Source organism: Natrix helvetica (assembly GCF_964273705.1).
Source record: "Natrix helvetica genome assembly, chromosome: 2".
NCBI lineage: Eukaryota > Metazoa > Chordata > Lepidosauria > Squamata > Natricidae > Natrix > Natrix helvetica.
Genome location: NC_138552.1, coordinates 276,847,962 through 276,860,146, shown reverse-complemented (window position 1 = coordinate 276,860,146; position 12,185 = coordinate 276,847,962). Strand labels below are relative to the sequence as shown.

Below are 12,185 nucleotides of genomic sequence, written 5' to 3'. Positions count from 1 at the left end.
TGGGACATTGCAACCATCATAAATATGAGTCAGTTGTCAAGCATTGGAATGTAAATCACATGAGTACGGGGATGCTGCGACTGTCATATGTTCAAAATGGTCATAAGTCACCTTTTTCAGTGCCATTGTAACTTTTGAAGGTCACTACGCGAACTGTTGTAAATAAAGGACTACCTGTAGAAGATCACACTTCCATTCTGTTGTATATCTTCCATCCACCCCGTACCTAAGCTATTTGTTTTCTTAATTTTAATGAGTTTATTGTCTTACTGTTTTTATACTATAATCTTATCTGATAGGAAGCCACCCAGAGCCACATCACAGAGAGATTGGGCAGCAAATAAGGGTAATAAAATATAAGGAGAGATTCAATTTAGCTACTTAGATGGCTGTTCAAACTTAGGCAGACTTAGAAGACTTATAATAGCTTTATTGTCACTTTGAATGTGCACTTTGTGGCATACATTAAAATTAAAATATTAAAATTAAAATATTTCATTTGACAGATTTCCAGTGTGATTCTGTAGCTAAAGGTGTTTGTAATTAGTATGGTGCCACCAGCTCTTGGTAACTCTGGGAACAGATGTCAGTCGTGTGCTAATTATAGTTAATTATAGAGAAATCACATGTTATATAGCCTGTTAATGCAGTGATCTCACAGCCGCTGTCAAAAGGAGCCAGGCAGCTGATCACTATACCTTATTATGACTCTTTGCAGATCAATTTGAGGTGTTGAGTATGCCCGGAATGTGAGACTTGTGTGACTCAGGTTATTGTTATGGAGGTGTACTTTTTCCCTCTTTCTGTTGTGTTCCAGGTTGTACCTGAGCCTCGTGCTGGGAAATGTGAATGTCACTCTGCTGAGCAAGCATGCCAAGTAGGTGCTAATTGATTATAGTTTATCTCCTTGCTGAGATGTTTTATGGATTAGGAATCCTCTTTTAAATTTCAGAATATACAGATGAAGTTTCTCAGTGTGCTAGGCCACAAACAATCAAACAACCCAAGATTAATGAGCCATGATGGTGTAGTGGTTGGAATGCAGTACTGAAGGCTATTTCTGCTGACTGCCAACTGTCAACAGTTCGATTCTCACCGGCTCAAGGTTGACTCAGCCTTCCATCCTTCCAAGGTCGTTAAAATGAGGACCCAGATGGTTGGGAGCAATAGGCTGACTCTGTAAACTGCTTAGAGAGGGTTAAAAGCACTGTGAAGTGGTATATAAGTCTCAATGTTTATTGCTATGAAACTGAGTGTTGTATGTTATATGTATTTGACTCAACTTACAACAGCAGTTGGGACTGGGACTGCTATCACTAAGTGACACAGTTGTAAATCAGAACATTACATGACCCCGTTGTTTAGTGATGATCAGCTGTTGCTGTCATTAAGTGAAGACTGTATGGGTCATTAAGTGAAGTCTTCATTGACTGTCACTTCCTGCCAGCTCCCCCAGTGTCTTTGCTTCTGAGAAGTCGGCAGGGAACATTGTAAGTCTCAAACATTCGATTGGGAGGTTGCTGCAACAGTCAGAACTGTGAGGACCCATTGTAAATACCACTTGTTCAACGCCATTGTAAACCGAGGTCTATACAGAATCAGATTAATCATAAACAGAGGCACAAAACAATGCTTGGTGAAACACAGGTACATTCTTGAAAAAAAACGGCTATCCTAAGTATAACTTAATTGATTTAATTAATCCTCCAGAGAGGGTATTTCATTCCATTCGATTCTAACAACTCTTGTTCCTGGCTATGGAGATTCTCAGTCATCCAAGCCATGATTGTCCCAAAGGTGCTTTTTTCAAGAAGCAACTAAACTTTCTGTTTTTTCTTTGAAGTTGTTTCGCTTCTCATCCAAGAAGCTTCTTCAGCTCTGGCTCAATGGTCCATTCCCCATCATCCAGCATGAGCTGAAGAAGCTTCTTGGATGAGAAAAGAAACGTCTTCAAAGAAAAACCAGAAAGTCCAGTTGCCTCTTGAAAAAAGCACCTTTGGGACAACTCTTGTTCTGGCTTTTCCTTAATAAAACCAGACGCCACATAGGAGAAGTCTTTCTGATGCTGGATAGGCTCACATAAGAGTAAAGTGTTCCTTAAAACATCAGCGTCCCAAACTCCAAAGAGCTTCCAAATCAAATCAATATTTATTATAGTCATAGATTGCCATACAGGTAGTCTGCATTTAACGAACAGTTATTTGACAGCTGTTCAAAGTTATGATGGCCATGGAATAGGCTCTTTGCTGCTCATAAAGCATCTCCAGCTATGACTGCCCCAACAAAGAACATGAATTGTGGTCACACGACTGCAAGCCAGCTTTATGATTCCTGGCATTCTGCTATCACACAACTGCGATTCGTAATGTTTTTGCTGGTTTCCAGCCAAAAAACCTCCCATTTAAATGAATGGGTTTGCTTAACAACCATGGCATTTGCTTGACTGCATCATTCATTTAACCACTGCAAAAAAAAAAGCTGGAAAATTACTTTCACTTGGGTGCCTCGACTTAACAACCATAGTGATTTTTGTCTGTAATTCTGGACTCCGTTACAGGCATATGTTGAGGACTCCCTGTAGATAAAGAGCTTGAGAAGTTGTTCTCCATCCTTCAGATTATGTTGGAACTCCACTTCTTAAGGGTTGAGATCAGTGGTGGGATTCAAAAATTTTTTACTACTGGTTCTGTGGGTGTGGCTTGGTAGGCGTGGCATGGCTCAGTGGGTGCGGCTTGGTGGGCATGGCAGGGGAAGGATACTACAAAAGGGATCTTGGAGTCCTAGTGGACAACCATTTAAATATGAGGCAGCAGTGTGCAGCAGCTGCCAAAAAAGCCAACACAGTCCTAGGCTGCATCAACAGAGGGATAGAATCAAGATCACGTGAAGTGTTAATACCACTTTATAATGCCTTGGTAAGGCCACACTTGGAATACTGCATTCAGTTTTGGTCACCACGATGTAGAAAAGATGTGGAGACTCTAGAAAGAGTGCAGAGAAGAGCAACAAAGATGATTAGGGGACTGGAGACTAAAACATATGAGGAACTGTTGCAGGAACTGGGTATGTTTAGCTTAAGAGAAAGAAGGACTAGGGGAGACATGATAGCTGTGTTCCAATATCTCAGGGGTTGCCACAAAGAAGAGGGAGTCAAACTATTCTCCAAGGCACCTGAGGGTAGAACAAGAAGCAATGGGTGGAAACTAATTAAGGAGAGAAGCAACTTAGAACTGAGGAGAAATTTCCTGACAGTTAGAACAATTAATCAGTGGAACAGCTTGCCTCCAGAAGTTGTGAATGCCCCAACACTGGAAGTCTTTAAGAAGATGTTGGATAGCCATTTGTCTGAAACGGTATAGGGTTTCCTGCCTAGGCAGGGGGTTGGACTAGAAGACCTCCAAGGTCCCTTCCAACTCTACTATTGTATTGTATTGTATTGTATTGTATTGTATTGTATTGTATTGTATTGTAAATCCCCATTTCCTCCCGATCAGCTGGGACTCGGGAGGCAGAGAATAGATGGGTTCAAGGCCAGTCAGAGGTGGTATTTACCAGTTCTTCGAACTACTCCAACTTTCCGCTACCGGTTCTCCAGAACTGGTCAGAACCTGCTGAATACCACCTCTGGTTGGGATTTGGGGAGTTACAGTCACAAAATACTTGGAAAATGGCAGGTTTGGAAAGACAGAGCCAGGATCACCAGTGGCTGTCAGAACTGGCTCATTCTCCCTCTCCTTCTCCCTCTGCCTCCCCTTTTAGGTTTGCATATAAGGATGAGTACGAGAAGTTCAAGCTTTACCTCACCATCATTTTGCTCATCATCTCCTTCACCTGCCGCTTCCTCCTTAACTCCAGGTGAGTCCACAATCCTGAAAGATGGACAAACTCTCCCCTTCCTTTCAGCCAGGTGAAGTGGCTACCTCCAATCCTCGGAGGATGCTTCCTTTTTTGGAAAGGCAATCCAGGTGTTGGAGGAAGCAGCAATTTCAAGACCGTGAGATTAATTTTAATGGACATCCAAATATAAAAAGGCTAAAAATTGTAAGCTGCCAACTTTAATTCTTGATAGTGATGAGAGATAGGAGCCTCTCCTCCCTTTCTTGCACCCAGCTCTGCCTTGCTGTCTCCTGTGCAAATGAGAAAGATTTTGGAAAGCCAACAAAACTTCCAAAAGGGAGAATTGTTTAGATTGCAGAATCTTCCTGCAACTGAAGCAGAGGTGAACAGATGGGGGCCATTTCCTTGGAGGGAGGGAAGCATACAGTGAATGTCCCTTATTCTGGGATGTGAAAGATGACTTAGATCAGTGATGGTGAACCTTTTCGGCACCGAGTGCCAAAACTGCAACGCACACATGCACTGGCGCCCCAGAAACCCAAAGACCAGCTGGCCAGCGCGCATGCGCTCACCAGAAACCAGAAGAGCAGCTGGCGACAGCAGACATGCCCGCAGAGAGGGCTCTGCATGCCACCTTTGGCACACATGCCATTGATTTGCTATCACAGACTTAGATTAACCACAAATACCGTAATGGAGGGAGAGGAGTTTTCCTCACGTCTTCCTTTTTTTACGTGTGTGGCGAGGGACCTCTTAAAACAGGGATTGTAACACCATTGATGGAATACAATAGCTAATGTGACTAACAATTTAGGAAAGTAATGAAGATTCTTTTTCCCCTTGACAATGGAAGAAATGTTGATGATGGAGCTGGCATGAGATGGCTAATTGATGATTGTGCATTTTATGTTTACACTGGTTATTGTTACAAATGGTCATTTTGTTTTTAGTGTCCTATGTTTTTTTTAAAAAGAAATTGCTGCCCGTGGTTAATATTCATTTAGTGACCGTTCAAAGTTATAATGGCACTGAAAAGGTGACTTATGGCCATTTTTCACACTTATGAAGAGAGATCCAACCTACAATTAAGGAGAAATTTCCTGTCAGTGAGAACATTTAATTAGTAAAACCGGTTTGCCTCCAGAGGTTTTGGGTGCTTCAGCCCTGAAGGTTCTTGAGATTGGATAGCCATTTTTCTAGAATGGTATAGGACCAGGATGGCAAACCTATGGTACGCGTGCCATAGGTGGCACGCGGAGCCATTTGTCAGGGCACGCACGCGCTGGCCAGCTGAGTTCAGACTTTTTTAAAGCTATTTTTCACCCTCCCCAGGCTCCAGAGGCTTTATAGGAGCCTTAGGAGGGCGAAAAGAGCCCCCCTCCGGAGGCTTCAGGAGCTTCCCTGAAGCCTCCGAAGCGCAAAAAAACGGCCCTATGGGCAAATTGGAAGTTCGGGAACAGACTTCCGGTTTGCTCCTAGGGTCGGTTTAAGCCCTCTGGAGGCTTCAGGGACCTGAGGACTAAAAACAGCCCTAGGATCAAACCGGAAGTGACTTCCGGTTTGCTTGTAGGGTCATTTTTTACCATCCCTGAAGCCTCCGGAGGGCCTCTGGGGGGGGGAGGCTGTTTTCGCCCTCCCCAGGCTCCTATAAAGCCTCTGGAGACTGGGGAGGACGAAAAAAGCATGCAAAAAAGGGGGAGTTTCGCGCCCTCGTGCATGCATGCACACTGGGGGAGGCGCATTGCATTATGGGTGCGGCACGCCCACGCACGACCCCCCTGCGTTTCCCCCACTTATGGCATGCGAGCCAAAAATGATTTGCCATCAGTGGTATAGAATCTATTGCCATGTGCAATGGTTGGACTAAAAGACCTCCGAGGTCCCTTCCAATCCTATTCTGTGTTCTCTGTCCCAGAGATAGAAACTGTTAAGCAACTACCAGACAATAACAGTATATCACAGAAGTGAATATACCCCCTCACATTTTGTAAATATTTAAGTATATCTTTTCATGTGACACAATGAAGAAATGACACTTGGCTACAATGTAAAGTAGTGAATATACAGCTTGTATAACAGTGTAAATGTGCTGCCCCCCCAAAATAACACAACACACAGCCATTAATGCCTAAACTGCTGGCAACAAAAGTGAGTCCATCACTTTCTCACTTTTTACGTCAGGGTAACTGATGCTGTCTTCAATTTCCTCCTGGTCTGGTATTATTGCACGCTGACAATTCGAGAGAGCATCTTGATCAACAACGGTTCTAAGTAAGTAGTGCTCCTGAATGCTCTCGGGATAATCATTCCTAGTCCTGCTTTAAAATTCTGGGGATTGAATATGGGAGCATCTCCTTAGGAATCTTGGCTTGCACATAATGCATTCAGTGGGTGAGTCTATCTAGCATAGCACTTCCTGTTCTGACCACAGAGATCCTTCTGCATTTTTGTGGAGACAATCAATTCTGGGCGTTCCTTGCAATCTTAAACAAAAGTAGAAGGCGGTGGGGCGGAGACGTCTCCTCAAGAGGCAGCTCGGGTGTTTTCCCTAAACATGTGGCCATTGGCACTGTGTGTGGTGTTCAGTGCAAGGTATTCCAGTTGCCCCTGCACCTTTCAAACAGAGCTTCCAAACATTGTCTTACTACAGGGGTGTCCAAACTTGGGAACTTTAAGACTTGTGGACTTGAACTCCCAGAATTCCCCAGCCAGCATGGCTGGCTGGGGAATTCTGGGAGTTGAAGTCCACAAGTCTTAAAGTTCCCAAGTTTGGACACCCCTGTCTTACTATATTGGGCTGTCTTATGCTGAAAAGACAAATACTAATGAAACTGCTTCCCTCTGCCCTTCCAGGATTAAAGGCTGGTGGGTTCTCCATCACTACATTTCCACCTTCCTCTCAGGTGTCATGCTGACTTGGTGAGTCCTAATCTCAGGTGCCTGGGCAATTAAAAAAATAAATAAAAAAAAATAAGCATAATGCTTGCGATTTCAGTGGTTTTAATGAAAACCTGTGAGTTTGATTAATTCCTTTGTGGAGCCTTCTTAGGAGAATAGCAAGTGTCCATCCCAGGTCAGTGGATTCTGATTACATGTGCGCTTCTGCCTTGTCTTTGCAGGCCAGAAGGCCTTATGTACCAGAAGTTCAGAAACCAGTTCCTCACATTCTCCATGTATCAGAGTAAGTGGGACTGCATTAAAGAAGAGGGAGGAGGGAGGAGGTTGGAGAACCACAAGTATCGGGGGAGTCAGTAAAATAATGAATCCCAGCCTTTATTTTCGTAGCTACGTTGCCAAAATTCTGCAACACGGAACATAGGATGCCATTTTCTGAGGGAGGCTTCTGTTGTTTGGATTTGGATTGGATTTGGATTTATTGGATTTATATGCCGCCCTTCTCCCAAGGACTCAGGGCGGCGTACAGCATTAAAAAACACATAGTACAAAAGTTAAAAGGAAATTAGAAACATTCCAAAAAACAAATCCAATTTATATAACACTCACATTTAAAAAATTAAATAAAATTAACAGGCCAGGCTGGCTTGCTGGAACGTTTGAATGAGAGTAAGGGGCAGTCAAACTACACTAAGTAAGGATTTCCTCATGGGGTGAAATTGAGATCCCGAGGCTATAAGTTCGATCCTAGGTAGAGGCAGATATTTCTCTCTCTGGGCACACTGAGAATATATCTGCTGAACAAAACTCCGCATTGGCGACAGGAAGGGCATCTGGCCAGTAAACACTCAGCTCCATTCAGTTGCCCAGACTCCACCCCACAAGGGATTATGTGGTCGTTAAAAGAAGAAGATGATGAAATTGAGATGAAAGGGCAGTGGCATAGGAGCTGGCACTGAGGCAAAGGGCAAATCATTGTAGCTGAAGCAACTCAAATGTATTGGAGTTTTTCCCCCCCAATACTGTGAACATCAGATGTTTTTGTATTTAAGAAAGGAAAAACCCCACTCCCACCAAAGTTAATGGATGAAAGGGTTTAAAACTAGAGCTTTGCTTTCAAGGGACATTTTAGTAACAATGAGGGATGGATGATTTAAGTATCACAGCGTGTGTGCTACTCCCCTGAATTTTGACCTCCTTTGCTGAAATTTGATAGGCTTTGTCCAGTTTCTTCAATATTATTACCAGAGTGGTTGCCTGTACCGGTTGAGGGCTCTGGGTGAACGACACAACATGGATCTCACTGTGGGTAGGTAGCATTTCTGCTTTCTCTTTTTCCTTTGCTGAGGCAAACTCTCCAGTCTGAGAGATTCACGAATGGCTGTAAGGTCACAGACCGTGGTGGCGGAGTGGTCAGAATGCAGTACTGCAGGCTACTTCTGCTGACTGCCGGCTTCTGCCCGTTTGGCAGTTCGATTCTCACCGGTTCAAGGTTGACTCAGTCTTCCATCCTTCCAAAGTTGGTAAAATGAGGAGCCAGATTGTTGGGGGCCATGGGCTGACTCTGTAAACCACTTAGAGAGGGCTGTCAAGCACCGTGAAACTATATATAAGTCTTAAGTGCTATTGCTATCCCTACAGGAGATGCTCTTCTGGTCACTGGTTTAGAAAGGAGAAAGAAGTGGCTATAAAGTTGGGATCATTGTGAAATACTAGGGCTGGGAGGCCAAAGCAGGCCAATGCCTGATGGAAAGCAAAAGTTGTCCCTAGACTTGCTTCGTCAATTCTCATTTTGCAAGGATGCTTGTATAGTCCATAATTCCTCCAAACTGCAGCTTCCCCCTAGCTTTGGGTACAGGAATTAGATCTTAGGCTTCCTTCATCAATTTAGATCAGGCCTAGTTCATATTTGTATGGGAGATCTCAAGGGAATCCCAGGGCTGTTAGCAAGTAAAACAAAAAATAAACACCCCAGAATAAGATAATGACTATTTCAGGTCATAGCCAAGAAAATTACATAGAAATCTCCCTGAAGTCACCAGGAGAAATTAAGGTGAAAGGACTTTTTTTGATCATGTTTCATATGATCTTTCTGGCTTTAGAAATTATAACATTTTTACAATCCTCTTCTAGATATAGCTGTTAAAAAGCAGAGAATTACAAATAGCCATGTAAACATATTTTACAAAAAAAAAAAAAATTCTGAATCTGGCTAGGAGATAGTTCTGCTTTTCATACCAGCTCCTCCTGCCCTTCTCAAAGAGATGAGCCTTTTATTCTTGGGGAGGCAGATTTTAAAAATGTTTGGCCTGTCTCTAAGCTTCTCTATTTCCTTTTCTGGTAATGCTAGCCTAGCAGAGGTGAGAGTGGTCCATGTTAGCTGTCAAATCTCCCAAAGATTGCCATCTCCAGTCAGTCTGAAGAGCCCGTTGGGACTGCTGAACCCTGGCCTGATTCTTTGGCTATGTGTTTTTCCTTGCAGAAGGTTTCCAGTCTTGGATGTGGAGAGGCCTCACTTTCCTGCTTCCATTCCTCTTCTTTGGCCAAGTAAGCGTGTCATCACTTCTTCAGGGATTATCTTTAGTCTAGGCAAGGCAAAACCAGGTTTATTGAATCTGAAGGGGCAGAGTTTCTTCTGAGTTTTTTGTGGGGATTATTTAATTAGCAATTTATATCTCATCTTTTAAAGGGACGCGGTGGCTCAGTGGCTAAGATGCTGAGCTTGTCGATCAGAAAGTTCGGCAGTTCAAATCCCTAGCCCCGCGTAGTGAGTGAGCTCCCGTTACTTGTCCCAGCTTCTGCTAACCAACAGTTCAAAAGCATGTAAAAATGCAAGTGGGGTTAGGGTTAGGGTTGGTGGGAAGGTAACAGCGTTCTATGCGCCATCAGCGTTTACTCACGCCGGCCACATGACCACGGAGACGTCTTCGGACAGCGCTGGCTCTTCGGCTTTGAAACGGAGATGAGCACCGCCCCCTAAAGTCGAGAACGACTAGCACATACGTGCAAGGGGAACCTTTACCTTTTATCCTGTCTTTTATTTTATTTTTTAGAAATAACTCAATGTGGCAAGTATGCTTAATATTCCTCCTGCCTCCTATTTTCCTCACAACAATTCTGTAAGATGGCTTGGGCTGACAGTGAGACTGGCCATAAGTCACTCAGTCTGCTTTCATGCATAAGGCAGGACTAGAATTCCCTGTCTCTCAGATTTTTGACTAACCACTAGACTAGACTAATGTAAGCGTTCTTACATATATTTCAGGGGTGTCCAAACTTGGACACCTGGGGAATGGCTGGCTGGGGAATTCTGGGAGTTGAAGTCCACAAGTCTTAAAGTTCCCAAGTTTGGACACCCCTGATATATTTTATCTTTTCTCTTACTAGCTCTTTTTTCAGGAGAAATAAATACTCTGTTTATAAACAACTACTAGATGAGAGACAATGAAACTCTGCTTTGTAGTAGTAGTAGTAGTAGTAGTAGTAGTAGTAGTAGTAGTAGTAGTAATAATAATAATAATAATAATATATTTTATTTATTTCATGTTATAAATTTATCAAATAAATTAGAAAATTGAGCTTTTACTTCCTAATAATAATGTTATAAATGTTCATCATGTTATGAAGACAACTGTGAGATGCTTAAAGGAACAAGACCCCTTTTCCTCCAAACCTATTTAGAAAATGAGAATTTGTTACAAGGCACCGTAATATTCTTATGACCAGCGTGGTCAGGGCAGTAATGCCAAATCACCATAGAAACTGGTAGGTACAGGGGATTCTGACATAATTTGTGAAGATTGAGAAAATTCATCTGATTTGTCCGGTTCGTTCTGTTTTTGTGTTCTAAACCTATTGCACTCCTTAAAGAGATACTGTGTTTCCCCCCCCCCCCCATCTCAAATACCAATTTTTAGGGAGAAAACTGCCAAATTTCCTCACAGAGTCCTCCAAAGAGGGCTCTGGGGAAAAGTCCAGAAACAATTGAAGTAATTGAGACACACAGTCCTGGAATGCTCTTCATCCTTTACACCTAATAATTTAATGTATCTGATAATTATACTGCCAAAAAAGCCTGTGCTTTTATGTTGAAATCCCAGCGGGTGGTGGCAGGAGGGACAGGCATGTTTATCGGAGCAAAGAATTCTCAGGTAGTTTGAAGGATAGTTTGATTAAAAATCCTAAAACTTCTGCTGCCAAACTTCTGACCTCACAGTGATACCTTTGAGGGTGGGAGTCGGACATTTTGCAAATAAAACAATTACGTTCTCTTTCTAGTTCTGGCAACTGTTCAATGCCATCACACTCTTCCAATTGGCCAGCCATCCAGAATGCAAAGAATGGCAGGTAAGAGTGAATCCGTAGGCACGGAAGCGGAAATTCTCTGTTCCTTTCCCACCCTTTCTAAATCACTTCCCAGTTGAGGAGATTACAAGCTTTGTCAATGCTTTTAAAAATATCCAAATACCTTCAAAGTGCAGCCAGCATGATACTCATGGTAAAATACATGTAGCTATCTCAGTAATCCTCCCAATGCCCATTAGATCAGCTTTTCTCATAGTGTGGATAATAGCCTTTAAAGGGATTACATGCAGTGGATGGAAGGTTATCAAATAATGGAGAGAGATTGACTGTTATCTCAGCATGGCTGTCTAGGAGTGCATACCAATACAACTTACAGCTTCTGGTACAGGTAGTCCTCAACTTACAACATTTAGTGACCGTTCCAAGTTACAACATCACTGAAAAAAGTGACTTATGACCATTTTTCACACTTGCGACTGTTGTATTATCCCCATGGTCATGTGTTTTACATTCAGGTGCTTGACAACTGACTCTCATTTACGACGGTTTCAGTGTCCCGGAGTCATGTGATTGCCTTTTGCGACCTTCTGACAAGCAAAGTCAGTGAGGAAATCAGATTCACTTAACAACCAAGTTACTAATTTTATAGCTGCAGTGATTCCCTTAACAAATGTGCCAAGTAAAGTCGTGGCAAGGTTAACAAACGTGGCAAGAAAATAGGGCAGAACTCCCTTAACAAATTTCTCACTTAACAACATACATTTTAGGCTCAGTTGTGATCATAAGTTGAGGACTACCTGTATTTTGCCTGCTTATAGCATTTTAAAAGATGTTGATTTCAGGCAAAAAAACCGCCCCACATTTCTTATATGTTTGACTTGGACAAATGGAAGTGGGTTTCCTCAAAATGAAAGGGATCAAGTTCATTTTTCATTATAGCGTTTTCAGGTTTTAGTATTATATACTAATTGGTTTAATACAATGGGGAGAAGGGGTTGCACAAGTTCACGTTATTTTAAGAGTCAGAGTAATGTAGATTTTGGGAATGGTTCAATGATAAGAGCAGGAGCTTTTCCAATCATCAAATTCTTCCAGATTTAATCACATGAATAAATTAAAATATTGTGCAAAAGGCAGCATGGCCGGGA

At 42.6% G+C, this 12,185-nt stretch overlaps 1 protein-coding gene across 1 annotated transcript in view; it reads left to right on the top strand.

The window, feature by feature from the left end:
• TMEM120A (transmembrane protein 120A) overlaps window positions 1-12,185 on the top strand; it is a 28,875-nt gene that overhangs the window by 12,358 nt on the left and 4,332 nt on the right. Inside the window, exons 4-11 of the mRNA XM_081943138.1 lie at window positions 818-877; window positions 3,760-3,855; window positions 6,019-6,108; window positions 6,691-6,756; window positions 6,957-7,018; window positions 7,949-8,041; window positions 9,215-9,279; window positions 11,011-11,079. Coding sequence (XP_081799264.1) covers window positions 818-877; window positions 3,760-3,855; window positions 6,019-6,108; window positions 6,691-6,756; window positions 6,957-7,018; window positions 7,949-8,041; window positions 9,215-9,279; window positions 11,011-11,079 — 601 coding nt within the window. The remainder of the gene's footprint in view (window positions 1-817; window positions 878-3,759; window positions 3,856-6,018; window positions 6,109-6,690; window positions 6,757-6,956; window positions 7,019-7,948; window positions 8,042-9,214; window positions 9,280-11,010; window positions 11,080-12,185) is intronic.